Source organism: Rhinoraja longicauda, chromosome 19 (genome assembly GCF_053455715.1).
Source record: "Rhinoraja longicauda isolate Sanriku21f chromosome 19, sRhiLon1.1, whole genome shotgun sequence".
Taxonomy (NCBI): Eukaryota; Metazoa; Chordata; class Chondrichthyes; order Rajiformes; family Arhynchobatidae; genus Rhinoraja; species Rhinoraja longicauda.
Window position 1 is genome coordinate 3398495 of NC_135971.1, and position 22392 is coordinate 3420886.

The following is a 22392-nucleotide window of genomic DNA, read 5'->3' on the forward strand; positions in this document are numbered from 1 at the left end:
CTCCACAGATGCTGCCTGACCCGCTGAGTTACTCCAGCACTCTGTGAAACATCAATCAACCCAACTCAACCCAACTCAACCCAACCCAACTCAACCCAACTCAATCTCCACCCATTCCTTCTCTCCACAGATGCTGCCGGACCCGCTGAGTTACTCCAGCACTCTGTGAAATGTCACCTATCCATGTTCTCCGCAGATGCTGCCCGACCCGCTGAGTTAACATAGAAAATAGGTGCAGGAGTAGGCCATTCGGCCCTTCGAGCTGCACCACCATTCAATATGATCATGGCTGATCATCCAACTCAGTATCCCGTACCTGCCTTCTCTCCATACCCCCTGATCCCTTTAGCCACAAGGGCCACATCTAACTCCCTCTTAAATATAGCCAATGAACTGGCCTCAACTACCTTCTGTGGCAGAGAATTCCACAGACTCACCACTCTCTGTGTGAAGAAAATGGCCTACCCCTTATTCTTAAACTGTGGCCCCTGGTTCTGGACTCCCCCAACATTGGGAACATGTTTCCTGCCTCTAACGTGTCCAACCCCTTAATAATCTTATACGTTTCGATAAGATCCCCTCTCATCCTTCTAAATTCCAGTGTATACAAGCCTAGTCGCTCCAGTCTTTCCACATACGACAGTCCCGCCATTCCGGGTATTAACCTAGTAAACCTACGCTGCACGCTTTCATTAGCAAGAATATCCTTCCTCAAATTTGGAGACCAAAACTGCACACAGACCAACCTCCCTTCCATTGACTCCATTTATGCCAAACGCTGCGTTGGCAAGGCCAGCAGCATAATCAAGGACCAGTCATGCCCAGACCACTCCCTCTTCTCCCCTCTCCCATCAGGCAAGAGGTATAGAAATGTGAATAAACACATCTCCGGATTCAGGGACAATTTATTCCCAGCTGTTATCAGGCAAATGAACCATCCTGTCACAACCAGAGAGCATCACTGAACTACTATGGAAATATAGAAACATAGAAAATAGGTGCAGGAGGAGGCCATTCGGCCCCTCGAGCCAGCACTGCCATTCAATATGATCATGGCTGATCATTCAAAATCAGTACCCTCCCATATCCCTTGATTCCGTTAGCCCTAAGAGTTAATCTAACTCTCTCTTAAAAACATCCAGTGAATTGGCCTCCACTGCCTTCTGTGGCAGAGAATTCCGCAGACTCACAAGTCTCTGGGTGAAGAAGTTTTTCCTCATCCCGGTCCTAAATGGCCTACCCCTTATTCTTAAACTGTGACCGCTGGTTCTGGAATTATCCAAAATCGGGAACATTTTTCCTGCATCTAGCCTGTCCAATCCTCTAACAAATTTAGAGGTTTCTATAAGAGCCCATCTCATGCTTCTAAATTCCGGGTAATACAAGCCTGGTCGCTCCATTCTTTCATCATACGTCAGTCCCGCCATTCCGGAAATTAACCTAGTGAACCTTCGCTGGAGGAGACCAAAACAGCACACAATACTCCAACTGCACACAACACAATCCCAGTCGACCCATTCTTGCATCTACTCTCTACCTTATTGGTGACCCACGGACTGTCCTTGCAAACTACAATCTGCCACAGGCAATGATGGTCCAATTCGACACTGCCTTTATCGAGTCTGTCCTCAGCTTCTCCATCATGGTCTGGTTTGGCTCAACCAACAAGCACGACATCTGGAGGCTGCAACGGATCGTTCGCACAGCTGAGAAGGTTGTTGGCTGCAACCTTCCCTCCCATCGACAAACTGTACACTGCAAGGGCTAGGAAGCGAGCGGGCAAGATCATCTCTGACCACTCTCACCCTGGCCGCAAACTCTCTGAAGCACTTCCCTCTGGAAGGCGACTCCGGACTGTCAAAGCAGCCACAGCCAGACATAAAAACAACTTCTTCCCACGAGCAGCATCTCTACTCAACAGCCAAAAGTCTGTAGCCTCCTTTTGCTCTGGTATTTTATTTTATTCGTCACATGTTTGAATTATAATGTTTTGGTTTTAATTGTCTACAGTATATTGTGTTGTTACTTGCGAGCAAACCACCAAGGCAAATTCCTTGTATGCATACGTACTTGGCTAATAAAATGTATTCAATTCAATTCGATCCTTGATTTGACTTTGCTGGCTTTACAATAGACAATAGACAATAGGTGCAGGAGTAGGTAATTCAGCCTTCGAGCCTGTACGCACCACCATTCAATGTGATCATGGCTGATCATTCTCAATCAGTACCCCGTTCCTGGCTTCTCCCCATACCCCCTGACTCCGCTATCCTTAAGAGCTCTATCTAGCTCTCTCTTGAATGCATTCAGAGACTTGACCTCCACTGCCTTCTGAGGCAGTGAATTCCACAGATTTACAACTCTCTGACTGAAAACGTTTTTCCACATCTCCGTTTCCAGTATTATTAAACTGTGGTCCCTGGTTCTGGACTCCCCCAACATTGGGAACTTGTTTCTTACCTCTAACGTGCCCAACCCCTTAATAATCTTGGATGTTTCGATAAGATCATCCTTCTAAATTCCAGTGTATACATGCCTAGCCGCTCCAATCTTCCAACTTACGACAGTCCCGCCATTCCGGGAACTAACCTAGTAAACCTACGCTGCACGCCCTCAATAGCAAGAATATCCTTCCTCAAATTTGGAGACCAAAACTGCACACAGTACTCCAGGTGCGGTCTCACTAGGGCCCTGTACAACTGCAGGACCTCTTTGCTCCTATACTCAACTCCTCTCGTTACGAAGGCCAACATGCCATTGGCTTTCTTCACTGCCTGCTGTACCTGCATGCTTCCTTTCAGTGACTGATGCACTAGGACACCCAGATCTCGTTGTACGTCCCCTTTTCCTAACTTGACACCATTCAGATAATAATCTGCCTTCCTATTCTTACCACCAAAGTGGACAACCTCACACTTATCCACATTAAACTGCATCTGCCATGTATCCGCCCACTCACACAACCTGTCCAAGTCATCCTGCATTCTCATAGCATCTTCCTCCACCTTGCACTGAAAGCTATTCCCTGATCATGCATCTGTACGCAGCAAGTGGATCAACTGCAATCATGTGTTGTCTTTCTGTTGACTGGATTGATAGCACGCAACAAGAGAGCTTTTCACTGTAACTTGGCACATGTGACAATGAACTAAACTGACCCCCAATTTGGGGGGGACGCTGCCCCTTTAAGAGGGCGGCCCCGCCCCCACATTGGACAAGCCACGCCTCACGTTGTGCAGGCCACGCCGCACGTTGTCCAGGCCACGCCCCACGTTGGCGCAAGGCCACGCCACACGTCGGAGAGGCCGACGCCCACGTTGCGCACGCAACGCCACACGTTGTCCAGGCCACGCCCCACGTTGGCGCAAGGCCGCGCCGCACGTCGGAGTTGGCACGCCCCGCGTCGCCCCGGCCCCGCCTCACGTTGCGCGCTGACGTCACGGGCCGGGAGCCATGGCGTCCCTGGATGCTGAGGTGAGCGAGCGGCTGAGGAGACGAATCATTCTCCCCCCCCCCCCCGCCATCCCCAACGGCCAAACCCCGCCGGTCCACCCCCCACGCCACTCGTCCTGCTCGCACCCCCCTCCTCCCCACCGCCGCCCTTCGGCTCGGAACCGTGGTCCCGTTTCCATCCCCCCACCTTAGACCCCGAGTCGACTCCGAGCGAACGGCGGCCATTGCTCTGGCGCTTTGTGAAGCCGCAGGGGGGGGCGGAGCTGAGTCGACCCCGCGCCCTGTGTACCTCATGTCTCCCATTCCCCATGCGGGTGGAGCTGTGCATATATGCAGGGTCACGGGCGCGTCGGCGACCCTGGAGGGTGAACCCCGCATCCTGTGTACATCATCATCTCCCTTTCTCTATGCGATGGAGCTATGGAATATATAGCGTTCGGGGCGCGTCGGCGAACCCTGCACCCTGTGTACCTTATCTATTCCTCTCCCCATGCGGTGGAGCTACGCAATATGCAGGGTTAGGGGCGCGTCAACGGTTTTGGGAGGGTGAACCCCGCACCCTGTGTAACGCATCGCCGCACTCTTTTTTCCCCTCTCCGGAGCATTCGATACACACGGTCAGGGGCGAGAGTTAAGTCGGCAGGGCGACCGATTGGCGGAACCCCAGATACTGTGAGGTGCATTAACTTTCCCTCCTTTTCCTTTGTAGGACATTCGCCATGCGGGGTTAGGGGCGGGCTGGTTGACCCATTACTGAGGCTGGAACGTTTTTTGACAACAACCTGTAGCTTTTGAGCATAATAATTATCCCATTAAGTTAATCTGAAGAAGGGTCTCGACCCGAAACGTCACCCATTCCTTCTCTCCCGAGATGCTGCCTGACCTGCTGAGTTACTCCAGCATTTTGTGAATAAATCGATTTGTACCAGCATCTGCAGTTATTTTCTTATAAGTTAATCTGGAGGCCTGCCTTTATGTTCACAAGTTACAGGAGTAGAATTGGGCCCATCGAGTCATAGAAACATAGAAAATAGGTGCAGGAGTAGGCCATTCGGCCCTTCGAGCCTGTACGCACCGCCATTCAATATGATCATGGCTGATCATCCAACTCAGTATCCCGTACCTGCCTTCTCTCCATACCCCCTGATCCCTTTAGCCACAAGGGCCACATCTAACTCCCTCTTAAATATAGCCAATGAACTGGCCTCAACTACCTTCTGTGGCAGAGAATTCCACAGATTCACCACTCTCTGTGTGAAAAAAAACTTTCTCATCTCAGTCCTAAAAGACTTCCCCCTTATCCTTAAACTGTGTGACCCCTTGTTGTGGACTTCCCCAACATCGGGAACAATCTTCCCCCATCTAGCCTGTCCAACCCCTTAAGAATTTTGTAAGTTTCTATAAGACCCCCCTCAATCTTCTAAATTCCAGCGAGTACAAGCCAAGTCTATCCAGTCTTTCTTCATATGAAAGTCCTGCCATCCCAGGAATCAATCTGGTGAACCTTCTCTGTACTCCCTCTATGGCAAGAATGTCTTTCCTCAGATTAGGAGACCAAAACTGTACGCAATACTCTCATCCTCTCCGTTTTCACAGCGTGACAGCGGAGGCGTTTGCTGACCGTAGCAGCTGGAACAGTCCGTTGCTGGGGTGGTAGGGGTCCCCCATAATGTTGCTTGCTCTTGATCTGCACCTCCTGATGTATAGGTCCTGCAGGGGGGCGAGTGTAGTTCCCATGGTTCGTTCTGCCGAACGCACTACTCTCTGCAGGGCCTTCCTGTCCTGGGCAGAGCTGTTCCCAAACCAGACTGTAATGTTGCCGGACAGGATGCTCTCTACAGCCCCAGAGTAGAAGCATTGAAGGATCCTCAGAGATCCTCAGATTCACCACCCTCTGGCGAAAGACATTTCTCCTCACCTCTTTCCTAAAAGAACATCCTTTAATTCTGAGGTTACGACCTCTCGTCCCGGACTCTCCCATTCGTGGAAACTGTGGTTGGGAATTCTCGGACTGTGTGCTTCTCCGTTGGAATGGCTTTGATTCTCTCTCTCCTTCCTTCCCTCCCTCCCTCCTCTCCCCCAGTGTGAGATCAGCACCGCGGGCCAAACTGCAGCAGAGGCACAGATTGTCGAGTTGGAGCCAGGTACTGGCAGCAACGCAAGTACAGGTGAGGATGCTGTCTTCTCCAACCATTCTGTTGCCTGCAGCTCAGAAGCTGGTCTGCGCACAGCAAGATCCCACAAGCAGCAGGGCACACGTGCATCATGGGTGTAATGGCGACGCGGACATTATTTACTTCCATCTTCTCCTTTCATGTCCATCATCCATGTTTCAAATGTTACATCACGGTCGTCATCCGTCCTGAAAAGGGCACAAGCTTCCGGCGACAATCGGTGGAGTGGGAGCCATCACTTGTACAATAGATGATGGTGGTAGCAGAATTAGCTCAGGACATTTCCAGTTTCCAGCCCCGCGATGGAGACACTTCTGCTATGGGGCCATTTACTTCCATTAAAAAGATGGAAGGATTGTGACAGACAGAAAATGCAGGAGTAACTCAGCGGGTCAGGCAGCATCTGTGGAGAACATGGATAGGTGACGTTTCACAGAGTGCTGGAGTAACTCAGCGGGTCAGGCAGCATCTGTGGAGAACATGGATAGGTGACGTTTCACAGAGTGCTGGAGTAACTCAGCGGGTCAGGCAGCATCTCTGGAGAACATGGATAGGTGACGTTTCACAGAGTGCTAGAGTAACTCAGCGGGTCAGGCAGCATCTGTGGAGAACATGGATAGGTGACGTTTCACAGAGTGCTGGGGTAACTCAGCGGGTCAGGCAGCATCTCTGGAGAACATGGATAGGTGACGTTTCACAGAGTGCTGGAGTAACTCAGCGGGTCAGGCAGCATCTGTGGAGAACACGGATAGGTGACGTTTCACAGAGTGCTGGAGTAACTCAGCGGGTCAGGCAGCATCTCTGGAGAACATGGATAGGTGACGTTTCACAGAGTGCTGGGGTAACTCAGCGGGTCAGGCAGCATCTGTGGAGAACATGGATAGGTGACGTTTCACAGAGTGCTGGAGTAACTCAGCGGGTCAGGCAGCATCTCTGGAGAACATGGATAGGTGACGTTTCACAGAGTGCTGGAGTAACTCAGCGGGACAGGCAGCATCTCTGGCGAGAAGGAGGGGGTGACCTTTCGGGTCGAGACCCTTCTTCAGACTGAGCGTCAGGGGAGTGGGAAGTACATAGACAAGGAAGTGTGAGGTGTGAAAACTGGATAAAGGAAATAGAGATCAAGGAAAATGTGGAATAGATCAGTGCTTCTTAAACTATTTCAGTGTCATTCACCCTTGAGTCTTTATCACAAAATGTCATTCACCCCCGACTAAATTTCCTTATGTTTTTTGGTAATATTCGTCTTACTCCCTTGTGTATAATTTTATATATATTAAGTCATTCACCCCAAAATAATTTAATTCACCTTTGGGTGAACAATTAATCCGTTTAAGAAGCACTGGAATAGATCAACTTGTATACACTGGAATTTAGAAGGATGAGAGGGGATCTTATCGAAACGTATAAGATTAATAAGGGGTTGGACACGTTAGAGGCAAGAAACATGTTCCCAATGTTGGGGGAGTCCAGAACAAGGGGCCACAGTTTAAGAATAAGGGGTAGGCCATTTAGAACTGAGATGAGGAAAAACTTTTTCAGTCAGAGAGTTGTGAATCTGTGGAATTCTCTGCCTCAGAAGGCAGTGGAGGCCAATTCTCCGGATGCATTCAAAAGAGAGCTAGATAGAGCTCTTAAGGATAGCGGAGTCAGTGGGTATGGGGAGAAGGCAGGAACGGGGTACTGATTGAGAATGATCAGCCGTGATCTCCTAATAGACAATAGACAGATTTTGGTCTCCTAATCTGAGGAAAGACATTCTTGCCATAGAGGGAGTACAGAGAAGGTTCACCAGATTGATTTCTGGGATGGCAGGACTTTAATATGAAGAAAGACTGGATAGACTCGGCTTGTACTCGCTGGAATTTAGAAGATTGAGGGGGGATCTTATAGAAACTTACAAAATTCTTCAGGGGTTGGTCAGGCTAGATGCAGGAAGATTGTTCCCGATGTTGGGGAAGTCCAGAACAAGAGGTCACAGTTTAAGGATAAGGGGGAAGTCTTTTCGGACTGAGATGAGAAAGTTTTTTTTCACACAGAGAGTGGTGAATCTGTGGAATTCTCTGCCACAGAAGGTAGTTGAGGCCAGTTCATTGGCTATATTTAAGAGGGAGTTAGATTTGGTCCTTGTGGCTAAAGGGATCAGGGGGTATGGAGAGAAGGCAGGTACGGGATACTGAGCTGGATGATCAGCCATGATCATATTGAATGGCGGTGCGTACAGGCTCGAAGGGCCGAATGGCCTACTCCTGCACCTATTGTCTATTGTCTATCATTGTTCGTTGGGAGAAGGTAACAACAAAGCAACTAGAGATGAAATGTAGTCGCTCAATGACTCTAACCTAAATTTGGAGAATTTGATGTTTGTTCTCAAAATGCTGGAGTAACTCAGCAGGTCAGGCAGCACCTTGGGAGAGAAGGAATGGGTGACGTTTCGGGCCAAGACCCTTCTTCAGACTGATACATTTCCACCCAGAGAGTTGTGAATCTGTGGAATTCTCTGCCACAGAGGGCAGCGGAGGCCAATTCACTAGATGTTTTCAAGAGAGAGTTAGATTTAGCTCTTGGGGCTAACGGAGTCAGGGGTATGGGGAGAAGGCAGGAACGGGGTACTGATTGTGGATGATCAGCCTTGATCACATTGAATGGCGGTGCGTACAGACTCGAAGGGCCGAATGGCCTCCTCCTGCACCTATTGTCTATGTTTCCTGGATCTGTAGGCAATGGATGGCTTTGATTGTAGTCATGGATTATTGACTTTATTGTCACATTTCACAAGGCATGGTGCTAAGTCTGAAGAAGGGTCTCGACCCGAAACGTCACCCATTCCTTCTCTCCCGAGATGCTGCCTGACCCGCTGAGTTACTCCAGTATTTTGTGAATAAATACCTTCGATTTGTACCAGCGTCTGCAGTTATCTTCTTATACAATACTTTGATGTTTGTGCCGTTGAGTTGCAGGGATCGGTGAAGCCGCTGAGTCAGCCTCCAGGAGACCGGGCCAGGGGGTGACCCCCACAGTGAACCCCACCGGCGACTCGATGGGAAACATCAGCTCCATGAGCAACAAGGCAGCAGCTCCTCCCTGCGAGCCGGCTGAGGCACGTCCCGCGGAGGTAGAGGCTGCCCGAGGGGACGAGACGGGATGCAGGGAGACTCCGTGTAAGCCCAGTGAGGCCGGTCCAAGCCTGGAGCTGCAGGCCGCTGACACCGGGCCCATCGCCCGCTCCACACCCCAGCCTCTACCCAAAGGTATGGGACCATTTCAACAGACAATAGGTGCAGGAGGAGGCCATTCAGCCCTTCCAGCCAGCACCGCCATTCAATGTGATCATGGCTGATCATTCTCAATCAGTACCCCGTTCCTGCCTTCTCCCCGTACCCCCTGACTCCGTTATCCTTATCATCATCATCATATATATACAGCCGGAAACAGGCCTTTTCGGCCCTCCAAGTCCGTGCCGTCCAGCGATCCCCGTACATTAACACTATCCTACACCCACTAGGGACAATTTTTACATTTACCCAGCCAATTAACCTACATACCTGTACGTCTTTGGAGTGTGGGAGGAAACCGAAGATCTCGGAGAAAACCCACGCAGGTCACGGGGAGAACGTACAAACTCCTTACAGTGCAGCACCCGTAGTCAGGATCGAACCTGAGTCTCCGGCGCTGCATTCGCTGTAAAGCAGCAACTCTACCGCTGCGCTACCGTGCCGCCATTTCAACAGACAATAGGTGCAGGAGGAGGCCATTCAGCCCTTCCAGCCAGCACCGCCATTCAATGTGATCATGGCTGATCATTCTCAATCAGTACCCCGTTCCTGTCTTCTCCCCATACCCCCTGACTCCCCTATCCTTAAGAGCTCTATCTCGCTCTCTCTTGAATGCATTCAATAGACAATAGGTGCAGGAGGAGGCCAATCGGCCCTTCGTGCCAGAACCGCCATTCAATGTGATCATGGCTGATCATTCTCAATCAGTACCCCATTCCTGCCTTCTCCCCATACCCCCTGACTCCGCTATCCTTATGAACTCTATCTCGCTCTCTCTTGAATGCATTCATCTCAGTCCGAAAAGACTTCCCCCTTATCCTTAAACTGTGACCTCTTGTTCTGGACTTCCCCAACATCGGGAACCATCTTCCTGCATCTAGCCTGTCCAACCCCTGAAGAATTTTGTTAGTTTCTATAAGATCCCCCCTCAATCTTCTAAATTCTAGCGAGTACAAGCCGAGTCTATCCAGTCTTTCTTCATATTAAAGTCCTGCCATCCCAGGAATCAATCTGGTGAACCTCCTCTGTACTCCCTCTATGGCAAGAACGTCTTTCCTCAGATTAGGAGACCAAAATCTGTCTATTGTCTATTAGGAGATCACGGCTGATCATTCTCAATCAGTACCCCGTTCCTGCCTTCTCCCCATACCCCCTGACTCCGCTATCCTTAAGAGCTCTATCCAGCTCTCTCTTGAATGCATTCAGAGAATTGGCCTCCACTGCCTTCTGAGGCAGAGAATTCCACAGATTTACAACTCTCTGACTGAAAAGGTTTTTCCTCATCTCCGTTCTAAATGGCCTACCCCTTATTCTTAAACTGTGGCCCCTTGTTCTGGACTCCCCCAACATTGGGAACATGTTTCCTGCCTCTAAGAGTCAGAGTTGAATCGTAGTTCATTTAGTGTCTTTGTTTGACATGTATTATGGCACTGGGTGGTGCTTTGATTTATTTTGTACATATTATTGTAAATAATTGATGAAATTATTTTTGGTTCAAAAAAAATTATCAGACCATTTGAACGGGGTTTTTAGAAGGAAAGATTTGGAAGGATGAGAGGGGATCTTATTGAAACGTATAAGATTGTTAAGGGATTGGACACGCTAGAGGCAGGAAACATGTTCCCAATGTTGGGGGAGTCCAGAACCAGGGGCCACACAGTTTAAGAATAAGGGGTAGGCCATTTAGAACGGAGATGAGGAAAACCTTTTTCAGTCAGAGAGTTGTAAATCTGTGAATTCTCTGCCTCAGAAGGCAGTCGAGTTGTTGCCTTACAGCGAATGCAGTGCCTGAGACTCGGGTTCGATCCTGACAACGGACGCTGTCTGTGCGGAGTTTGTACGTTCTCTCCGTGACCTGCGTGGGTTTTCTCCGAGATCTGCAGTTTCCTCCCACACTCCAAAGACGTGCGGGTTTGTAGGTTAATTGACTGGGTAAAATGTAAAAATTGTCCCTAGTGTGTGTGTAGGATAGTGATAATGTGCGGGGATCGCTGGGCGGTGCGGACCCGGTGGGCCGAAGGGCCAGTTTCCGCGCTGTGTCTCTAAATCTAAATCTAGAAAGGGAGAAATGTTTACTAGGTTAATTCCCGGAATGGCGGGACTGTCGTATGTTGAAAGACTGGAGCGGCTAGGCTTGTATACACTGGAATTTAGAAGGATGAGAGGAGATCTTATCGAAACGTATAAGGTTATTAAGGGGTTGGATACGTTAGAGGCAGGAAACATGTTCCCAATGTTGGGGGAGTCCAGAACCAGGGGCCACAGTTTAAGAACAAGGGGTCGGCCTTTTAGAACGGAGATGAAGAAAACTTTTTCAGTCAGAGAGTTGTGAATCTGTGGAATTCTCTGCCTCAGAGGGCAGTGGAGGCCAATTCTCTGAATGCATTCAAGAGAGAGCTGGATAGAGCTCAAGTCAAGACAAGTTTATTTGTCACATACACATACAAGATGTGCAGTGAAATGAAAGTGGCAATGCCTGCGGATTGTACTCTTAAGGATAGCGGAGTCAGGGGGTATGGGGAGAAGGCAGGAACGGGGTACTGATTGAGGATGATCAGCCATGATCACATTGAATGGCGGTGCGTACAGGCTCGAAGGGCCGAATGGCCTCCTCCTGCACCTATTGTCTATTGTCTATAGACAGTTTTGAAAGGGGACTGGGTAGAAATGGAGAAGTGTTGTGGGGAAACGAGAGGGTGGAGGGAACTGTGTGAGAATAGGTCCAGGGTGGGCTGCTGCCATACTGCCCTGACCCTTGCTCTCTCTCCCCCAGGTCATGCTGCCAAATCCTTCTCCGCCTCTCCCACCAAGGCTCCGGGGGCCAACCGCGCCAAGATGACTCTCACTGGCGTCAGCAAAACTCCCAACGCCATCCAGAGCTTGGCCATGAAGCTGCTGAGCGTGCCGAGCTGCCGAGCGGGGAAAGATGCCCCCACCATGGCCCCGGCTCCGGCCCCGGCCCCGTCCGCTCCGGCCGCCCAGGACGACAAGCCCAAGGTCCACAAGGCTCGGAAGTCGATATCCCGACCAGCCCAGGTACCGCGCGTCTGTGTCTCCCGGCGCTGCGTTCGCTGCAAGACAGCAACGCTACTGTCAAGTCAAGTCAAGTCAATTTTATTTATTGAAGGTCTTCAGCTTATGATGTCACAATGCCCCTGTGAGATGGGTGTGACGTCACAATGGACAAGCAGCTGCTATTGGGTGTCTACTCTTTACAAATTTACATATTTTTATGAGAAGCACTTGGTCAAGTCAAGTCAATTATATTTGTATCGCACATTTAAAAACAACCCACGTTGACCAAAGTGCTGTACATCTGATTAGGTTCCAATGGGAAAAAAAATGAAACATACAGTAGCACGCAAACAGTTCACAGCGCCTCCTCAATGAGCCTCAAACGCTAGGGAGTAGAAATAGGTTTTGAGCTTGGATTTAAAGGAGTGGATGGAGGGGGGGGGGGGCAGTTCTGATGGGGAGAGGGATGGTGTTCCACAGTCTAGGAGCTGCAACCGCAAAAGCACGGTCACCCCTGAGCTTAAGCCTAGACCGCGGGATAGTGAGTAGCCCCAAGTCGGCCGACCTGAGGGACCTGTAGTTAGAGAGGGGGATTAGAAGATTTTTGATGTAGGGGGGGGGGGGGGGTGTCCATTTAGGGCTTTATACGTGAATAGGAGGAGCTTGAAGTTGATTCTGTACCGTACAGGGAGCCAGTGGAGAGAGGCCAAAATCGGGGCGATGTGGTCCCTTTTACGGGTACCCGTCAGGAGTCTCGCTGCGGCGTTTTGGACCGGTTGCAGGCGGGACAGGGAAGATTGGCTGATCCCAGTGTAGAGGGAGTTGCAGTAGTCTAGGCGGGAGGAAATGAAAGCGTGACCGCCCCGCCCAGCCTCGGATGCAAAGCCGCGCGCTGGGGTCACAGGCTTGGCTGCACCAAGCTCTCCCCACACACTGTGTCTGTGTCTCAAAGTCTCGAACGCCTCCATGCCAGTTAACCTACAAACCTGCACGTCTTTGGAGCGTAGGTTTACTAGGTTAATTCCCTGGGATGACGGGACTGTCGTATGTTGAAAGACTGGAGCGACTAGGCTTGTATACACTGGAATTTAGAAGGATGAGAGGGGATCTTATCGAAACGTATAAGATTATTAAGGGATTGGACACATTAGAGGCAGGAAACATGTTCCCAATGTTGGGGGAGTCCAGAACCAGGGGCCTCAGTTTAAGAATAAGGGGTAGGCCATTTAGAACGGAGATGAGGAAAAACTTTTTCAGTCAGAGAGTTGTGAATCTGTGGAATTCTCTGCCTCAGAAGGCAGTGGAGGCCAATTCTCTGAATGCATTCAAGAGAGAGCTGGATAGAGCTCTTAAGGATAGCGGAGTCAGGGGGTATGGGGAGAAGGCAGGAACGGGGTGCTGATTGACAATGATCAGCCATGATCACATTGAATGGTGGTGATGGCTGGAAGGGCCGAATGGCCTCCTCCTGCACCTATTGTCTATTGGAGTGTGGGAGGAAACCGATCTCGGAGAAATCCCACGCGGGTCACGGGGAGAACGTACAAACTCCGCACAGACGGCGCCCGTAGTCGGGATGGAACCCGGGTCTCCGGCGCTGCGTTCGCTGCAAGACAGCAACTCTACCGCTGTGCCACCGTGACCGCCCTGGCTCAACTACCTCCTCTGGCAGCAACTCTACCGCTGCGCCACCGTGCCGTACTCTATCTAGCTCTCTCTTGAATGCATTCAGAGAATTGGCCTCCACTGCCTTCTGAGGCAGAGAATTCCACAGATTTACAACTCTCTGATTGAAAAGGTTTTTCCTCATCTCCGTTCTAAATGGCCGACCCCTTATTCTTAAACTGTGTGGCCCCTTGTTCTGGACTCCCCCAACATTGGGAACATGTTTCCTGCCTCTGAGAGTCAGAGTTGAATCGTAGTTTATTTAGTGTCTTTGTTTGACATGTATTATGGCACTGGGTGGTGCTTTGATGCATTCAAGAGAGAGCTGGATAGAGCTCTTAAGGATAGCGGAGTCAGGGGGTATGGGGAGAAGGCAGGAACGGGGTGCTAATTGACAATGGTGGTGCTGGCTGGAAGGGCCGAATGGCCTCCTCCTGCACCTATTGTCTATTGTCTATTGGAGTGTGGGAGGAAACCGATCTCGGAGAAATCCCACGCGGGTCACGGGGAGAACGTACAAACTCCGCACAGACAGCGCCCGTAGTCGGGATGGAACCCGGGTCTCCGGCGCTGCGTTCGCTGCAAGGCAGCAACTCTGCCGCTGTGCCACCGTGACCGCCCTGACTCAACTACCTCCTCTGGCAGCTCCTTCCGTACACCCACCACCCTCTGTGTGGAAAGGTAGCCTCCCATTGCCCCGATAGGTACATGGACTGGAAACATTCAGACTGATCTTTACAGTGCGGCACGGTGGCGCAGCGGGTAGAACTGCTGCCTTCACGGCGCCAGAGACCAGGGCTTCCACCCTGACCACGGGCGCTGTCTGTACGGAGTTTGTACGTTCTCCCCCCTGACCTGCGTGGGTTTTCCCCCGTGTGCCCCGGTTTCCTCCCGCACTCCAAAGTCGTGGGTTAATTGGCTTGGTATAACTGTCCTTTGTGAGTGTAGGGTGGTGTTAATGTACGGGGATCGCTGGTCGCTGCGGACAAGTTGGGAAAAGGGGTCGTACAACAAGATCTGGGTGTCCTAGTGCATCAGTCACTGAAAGGAAGCATGCAGGTACAGCAGGCAGTGAAGAAAGCCAATGGAATGTTGGCCTTCATAACAAGAGGAGTTGAGTATAGGAGCAAAGAGGTCCTTCTGCAGTTGTACAGGGCCCTAGTGAGACCTCACCTGGAGTACTGTGTGCATTTTTGGTCTCCAAATTTGAGGAAGGATATTCTTGCTATTGAGGGCGTGCAGCGTAGGTTAATTCCCGGAATGGCGGGACTATCATATGTTGAAAGACTGGAGCGACTAGGCTTGTATACACTGGAATATAGAAGGATGAAAGGGGATCTTATCGAAACGTATAAGATTATTAAGGGGTTGGACACGTTAGAGGCAGGAAACATGTTCCCAATGTTGGGGGGGTCCAGAACCATTTAGAATCCTCTACCATTTGAGAGTCCGTGACTCACAAAAGACTGTGACTTAATCCGTGCCCCTCGTGATCTTGTACACCTGAAGTTGCTCTGAAATCTCTCCCCTCTTACCTTAAGCCTGTGCCCTCTGGTTCTAGAATCTTCGACCCTGGGAAACAGACTTGTGAGTGTTCACTTTATCCATGCCCCTCATGATCTTGTACACCAGGGGCCACACAGTTTAAGAATAAGGGGTCGGCCATTTAGGACTGAGATGAGGAAAAAACTTCTTCACCCAGAAAGTTGTGAATCTGTCGAATTCTCTGCCACAGTTATCCACTATAAATGTGAGGTTATCCACTGTAAATGTGAGGTTATCCACTTTGGTGGCAAGAACAGGAAAGCAGACTATTATCTGAATGGTGGCCGATTAGGAAAAGGGGAGATGCAACGTGACCTGGGTGTCGTGGTACACCAGTCATTGAAAGTAGGCATGCAGGTGCAGCAGGCAGTGAAGAAAGCCAATGGTATGTTGGCATTCATAGCGAGGGGATTTGAGTTTAGGAGCAGGGAGGTTCTGCTGCAGTTGTACAGGGCCTTGGTGAGACCGCACCTGGAGTATTGCATGCAATTTTGGTCTCCTAATCTGAGGAAAGACATTCTTGCCATAGAGGGAGTACAGAGAAGGTTCACCAGATTGATCCCTGGGATGGCAGGACTTTCATATGAAGAAAGTGGATAGACTCGGCTTGTACTCGCTGGAATTTAGAAGATTGAGGGGGGATCTTATAGAAACTTACAAAATTCTTAAGGGGTTGGACAGGCTAGATGCAGGAAGATTGTTCCCGATGTTGGGAAGTCCAGAACAAGGTCTCACAGTTTAAGGATAAGGGGGAAGTCTTTTAGGAATGAGATGAGGAAAAACTTTTTCACCCAGAGAGTTGTGAATCTGTGGAATTCTCTGCCACAGAGGGCAGTGGAGGCCAATTCACTGGATGCTTTCAAGAGAGAGTTAGATTTAACTCTTCGGGCTAACAGAATCAAGGGGTATGGGGAGAAAGGAGGAACAAGATATTGATTGTGGATGATCAGTCATGATCATATTGAATGGCGGTGCTGGCTCGAAGGGCCGAATGGCCTACTCCTGCACACCTTTTTTTCTATAAAATAACCTGCAGATGCTGGAACAAATCGAAGGTATCACGAAATGCTGGAGTAACTCAGCAGGTCAGGCAGCATCTGTGGAGAACATGGATAGGTGACGTTTCACAGAGTGCTGGAGTAACTCAGCGGGTCAGGCAGCATCTGTGGAGAACATGGATAGGTGACGTTTCACAGAGTGCTGGAGTAACTCAGCGGGTCAGGCAGCATCTGTGGAGAACATGGATAGGTGACGTTTCACAGAGTGCTGGAGTAACTCAGCGGGTCAGGCAGCATCTCTGGAGAACATGGATAGGTGACGTTTCACAGAGTGCTGGAGTAACTCAGCGGGTCAGGCAGCATCTCTGGAGAGAAGGAATGGGTGACGTTTCGGGTCGAGTCTGAAGAAGAAGAACTTCAGTCTGAAGAAGGGTCTCGACCCGAAACGTCACCCATTCCCTCTGTCCTGAGATGCTGCCTGACCCGCTGAGTTACTCCAGCATTTCGTGATACCTATGTTTCTGTGACCCCTCCAGCAGTCTGCAGGACAGGCCCTTGTTTGGCGGGCGGGCGGGCGGGCGGGCGAGAGGGAGGGAGGGAGGGAAGCGGGCGTTGTGGAGAGTGCGGTCTGCGATCTCTGGAAGGTTCCCTGGTCAGGGTCCTGCAGCCCGGATGACCGGTGTCCATTTTGCCTGCAGAGGCCTGTGGCCGAGACGAGGAGCCTCCCCTCGGAGTGGGGGGGGGCGGCGCCGGCGGGGGGAGTGGCGGACGTGGAGTACGTGGCCCAGCCTCCAGAAGAAAACCCAGAGGGCCACAGGGCCAGGAAGTCCATCCTGAAAGGCAGCTTCAGCCAGGTACAGATGCAAAGCTGCGCGCCGGGGGTCACCATGCTCACCCCACACACTGTGTCTGTGTCTCAAAGTCTCAAACGCCTCCAAGCCAGTTAACCTACAAACCTGCAGAGTCGCAAAAAGGCTTTGGGGAACAAATAGTTTTGTTTGGAGAAACACACACACACACACACACACACACACACACACACTCACGCACACTCACGCACATTCACACAACACACACACACACACACACGCACACTCACGCACATTCACACACACACACACACACACATTCACTCACACACAAGCACAACACACACACACACACACACACACTCACACACTCGCACAACACACACACATGCACACACACACATTCACTCACACACGAGCACAACACACACACATACACACTCGCACAACACGCACACAATAATAATAATAATAATAATAATAATGCATTACATTTATATAGCGCTTTTCATACACTCAAAGACGCTTTACAGGGATTTAAAGAACATAGGGAAGTGAATAAATAGATAAATAAGTAAACGAACAGAGAAAGGAGACAGAAGGTGAGGTGACCTTCAGTGGTTGAAGGCAGTACTGAACAAGTGAGACTTCAGCGATGTTTTGAATGTGGTGAGTGAGGAGGAGTCTCTGACGGTTTGGGGTAGTGAGTTCCATAGGGTGGGAGCAGCGATGGAGAAAGCCCTGTCCCCCCAGGATCTGAGTTTGGTCCGGATGGGGGGGGGGGACAGGAGATTGGCAGCAGCAGAGCAGAGGGTGCAGGTGGGAGTGTGCCTGTGGAGGAGGTCAGTCAGGTAGGATGGGGCCAGGTTATGGAGGGGCTTTGTAGGTCATGAGGAGGATTTTGTACTGGATTCTCTGGGGGATGGGGAGCCAGTGGAGTTTGTAAAGGACGGGGGTGATATGGTCACGGATCGGGGAGTGGGTGAGTAGACGGGCAGCGGAGTTTTGAATATATTGAAGTTTACAATCACACACACACTCACACTCACGCACGCACACTCACACACGCGCACACACACACACACACATTCACTCACGCACGCACATACGCACAACACACTCACACAACACACGTACACACATAGACACACACACACTCACACACACATTCACTCACGCGCAACACACACACAGACTCGCACATCACACACACACTCATGCACACACACACTCACACAACACACTCACACAGCACACGTACACACAGACACATATTCACTCACGCGCAACACACACACAGACTCGCACATCACACACACACTCATGCACACACACACTCACACAACACACTCACACAACACACGTACACACATAGACACACACACACACATTCACTCACGTGCAACACACACACAGACTCGCACATCACACACACACATGCACACACACACTCACGCAACACACTCACACAGCACACGTACACACATAGACACACACTCACATTCAAGCACACATTCACTCAAGCGTAACACACACACAGACTTGCACAACACGCACACGCACACGCGCGCACACAACACACACACAGCCACACAACACTCTCAGACACACACGCACGCGCGTGATGTGCGCGCGCCGTGACTGAGCCTTTGCCCGCGGTGCCACACAGAGCCTGGCGGAGAAGTTGTCCAGCCTGCCCATCGAGCGTGTGAGCCAGCTGGCCGGGGGGGCCGGGGGGGCCGGGGAGGTGGAGCACGTGGCCCAGCCCCACGACGACGGTCCCGAGATCCACAGGGCCAGGAAATCCATCATGAAAGGAGGCTTCAGCCAGGTACGGAGCTGGGGGGGAACCGGCCCTCTCCCTCCCTCTCCCTCTCTCTCCCTCCCTCTCTCCCTCCCTCCCTCTCCCTCCTCCTCTCTCTATCTCTCTCTCCCTCTCTCCCTCTCTCTCCCTCTCTCCCCCTCCCTCTCTCCCCTCCCTCTCTCCCCCTCCCTCTCTCCCCCTCCCTCTCTCCCCCTCCCTCTCTCCCTCCCCCTCTCTCTCCCTCCCTCTCCCTCCCTCTCTCCCCCTCCCTCTCCCTCCCCCTCCCTCCTCCCTCCCCCTCTCTCTCCCTCCCTCTCTCTCCCCCTCTCTCTCTCCCTCTCTCCCTCCCTCTCTCCCTCTCTCTAGCTCTCTCTCCCTCCCTCCCCCTCTCTCTCCCTCCCTCTCTCTCCCCCTCCCTCTTTCCCCCTCCCTCTCTCTCCTCCCTCTCTCCCCCTCCCCCTCTCTCCCCCTTTCTCTCTCCCCAGTTTCCTCCTCTAACTCCGCTCTCCCTGCTGTGTCTGCCTGCCGTCCGCTGGCACCGACCGCTCTGACCCTTGATGTGACTGACCCCCCCCCCACAGGCCTTGGCCATGAAGCTGGCCAGCCAAGCACACAGCGCGGCCTCCCAGGAGGTGGAGACCAGCGTGCCGGAGTATGCGGAGGTTCACCGGGCCAGGAAGTCGCACCTGGGAGCAAGCATCAGTCAGGTACAGGGACCTTATTTGTTCCCTCCCTCTCTCTCCCTCTCTCTCCCTCTCTCTCCCTCTCTCTCCCTCTCTCTTCCTCTCTCTCTCCCTCTCTCTCTCTCCCTCTCTCTGTCCCTCTCTCTGTTCCTCTCTCCCTCCCTCTCTCCCTCCCTCTCTCCCCCTCTGGGAGAGGGAGAGAAATGAGAAGACATTTCTTCACACAGAGAGTGGTGAGTCTGTGGAATTCTCTGCCACAGAAGGTAGTTGAGGCCAGTTCATTGGCTATATTTAAGAGGGAGTTAGATGTGGCCCTTGTGGCTAAAGGGGTCAGGGGGTATGGAGAGAAGGCAGGTACAGGATACTGAGTTGGATGATCAGCCATGATCATATTGAATGGTGGTGCGTACAGGCTCGAAGGGCCGAATGGCCTACTCCTGCACCTATTGTCTATGTTTCTATGACCCGGGAGTGGCTGTGGACCAGGGGCTCTCTCTCTCTCCCCCTCTCCCTCTTATCCACACCAACACCCGCGGCTCGCACTGGAATTATGTTGTCTATAAACCGAATGCATAGTTATCACGAGCCCAAACCTCCATAGGGGCAGCACTCTCTCCTTCCCCCCGCTCCCCTCCCCCTCCCCTCCTCCCTCCCCCTCCCATCCGCCCTCCCCTCCCCCTCCCAATCCCCCCTTCCCCCACTCCATCCCCCTCAACCCCCCTTATCCTCCCCCTCTCCCTGCCCCCTTCCTCCCTCCCCCCACTCAACCCCCCTCAACCTCCCACATCCTCCCCTCCCCCCACTCAACCCCCCCTTATCCTCCTCCCCTCCCCTCCCATCCCCCCTCCCCAGCCCCTTCCTCCCTCCCCCTCACCCCTCCACATCCCCACTCCATCCCACTCAAACCCCCTTATCCCCTCCCCTCCCCATCCCCCCTCCCCTCCCCCCACTCCATCCCCTGAACCCCCCTTATCCTCCCCGTCCCCCTCCTCCCTCCCCCTCCCTCCCCCTCCCATCCGCCCTCCCCTCCCCCTCCCATCCGCCCTCCCCTCCCCCTCCCAATCCCCCCTTCCCCCACTCCATCCCCCTCAACCCCCACTATCCTATCCTCCCCCTCACCCTTCCTCCCTCCCCCCTCCGCTCCCCCGCCCCCTTCCTCCCTCACGCCCTCTCCCCTCCACCCACTCCATCCCCCTCAACCCCCTTATCCTCCCCTCCCCATCCCCCCTCCACCCACTCCATCCCCCTCAACCCCCCTTCTCCGCCCCCCTTCCCCTTCCTCCCCTCCCCTCCCCAACCCCCACTACATCCCTCTCAACCCCCTCTCCATCCCCCAGCCGCCTTCCTCCTCCTCCCTCCCCCTCAATCCCCCATATCCTCCGCCCCTCCCCACCCCCCACTCCATCCCCCTCAAACCCCCTTATCCTCCTCCCCTCCCCCATGCCCCCACTCCATCCCCCTCAATCCCCCATATCCTCTCCCCCCACTCATCCCCCTCAGCTCCCCATATCCTCCGCCCCTCCCCTCCCCACCCCCCCACTCCATCCCCCTCAAACCCCCTTATCCTCCCCCTCCCCGTCCCCTGCCCCTTCCTCCCTCCCCCTCGCCCCCTCCCCATCCCCCCTCCCCCTGCCCCTTCCTCCCTCCCCCTCGCCCCTCCCTTCCCCCCCACTCGCCCCTCCTCCTCCTCCCCTAGTTGCAGGGCTGGGGCGTGGGGCTGATGCGCCAAGGGCTAGCACAGTCCCTTTGGGCCGAACGGCACCCTCCACTGTCGAAGCCAGGCTGTGATTCAGTGTTGTGCATCGTTGCAGGGCCTGGCGGGGAGCCTGCCGAGCGAGACCATCGGCCAGGGGGCCGGCGACGTTTCCATGGCAACGGTGGAGAGGCCGATCCCCCCCCGGGGACTGGGGGAGAAACCGAAACTTCACCGGGCCAGGAAGTCCATGTTCAAGTCCAGCTCTTCCCAGGTACGTGACAGGGAATGCCGGGCTGCCGCACAGCGGGAACTTGGGAACGAGCTGGAGTAACTCAGTGGGTCAGGCAGCATCTGTGGAGAACATGGATAGGTGACGTTTCACAGAGTGCTGGAGTAACTCAGCGGGTCAGGCAGCATCTGTGGAGAACACGGATAGGTGACGTTTCACAGAGTGCTGGGGTAACTCAGCGGGTCAGGCAGCATCTGTGGAGAACACGGATAGGTGACGTTTCACAGAGTGCTGGAGTAACTCAGTGGGTCAGGCAGCATCTCTGGAGGGAAGGAATGGGTGACGTTTCAGGTCGAGACCTTTCTTCAGACTCGATCCGAAACGTCACCCATTCCTTCTCTCCAGAGATGCTTTATGTAGATGATTAGGACAGGTTTGGAGAGATGTGGACCAAATGCTGGCAGGTGGGACGAGTGTAGCTGGACATGGTGGCCGGTGTGGGCAAGTTGGGCTGTTTCCACGCTGTGTCACTCTACGACTCTATACGAAGGGTGAGCAAAGAGTGGGGATAAATGGGTCCCTTTCAGAATGGCAGGCAGTGACTAGTGGGGTACCGCAAGCTCGGTGCTGGGACCGCAGCTATTTACAATATACATCAATGACTTGGATGAAGGGATTAAAAGTACCATTAGCAAATTTGCCGATGATACAAAGCTGGGTGGCAGTGTGAACTGTGAGGAAGATGCTATGAGGTTGCAGGGTGACTTGGACAGGTTGTGTGAGTGGGCGGATGCATGGCAGATGCAGTTTAATGTGGATAAGTGTGAGGTTATCCACTTTGGTGGTAAGAATAGGAAGGCAGAGTATTATTTGAATGGTGTCAAGTTAGGAACAGGGGACGTACAACGAGATCTGGGTGTCCTAGTGCATCAGTCACTGAAAGGAAGCATGCAGGTACAGCAGGCAGTGACGAAAGCCAATGCAATGTTGGCCTTCATAACAAGAGGAGTTGAGTATAGGAGCAAAGAGGTCCTTCTGCAGTTGTA

At 52.4% G+C, this 22392-nt stretch overlaps 2 protein-coding genes across 2 annotated transcripts in view; one reads left to right on the forward strand and one right to left on the reverse strand.

Moving 5' to 3' along the window:
- LOC144603008 (zinc-binding protein A33-like) overlaps positions 1–22392 on the reverse strand; it is an 852507-nt gene that overhangs the window by 664253 nt on the left and 165862 nt on the right.
- LOC144602500 (uncharacterized) lies at positions 3454–21448 on the forward strand. The gene is made up of 8 exons (XM_078415631.1): positions 3454–3474; positions 5537–5621; positions 8588–8878; positions 11676–11938; positions 16824–16979; positions 18604–18765; positions 19320–19445; positions 21233–21448. The coding sequence occupies exons 1-8, from the start codon at positions 3454–3456 to the stop codon at positions 21446–21448; spliced, it is 1320 nt and encodes a 439-aa protein (XP_078271757.1).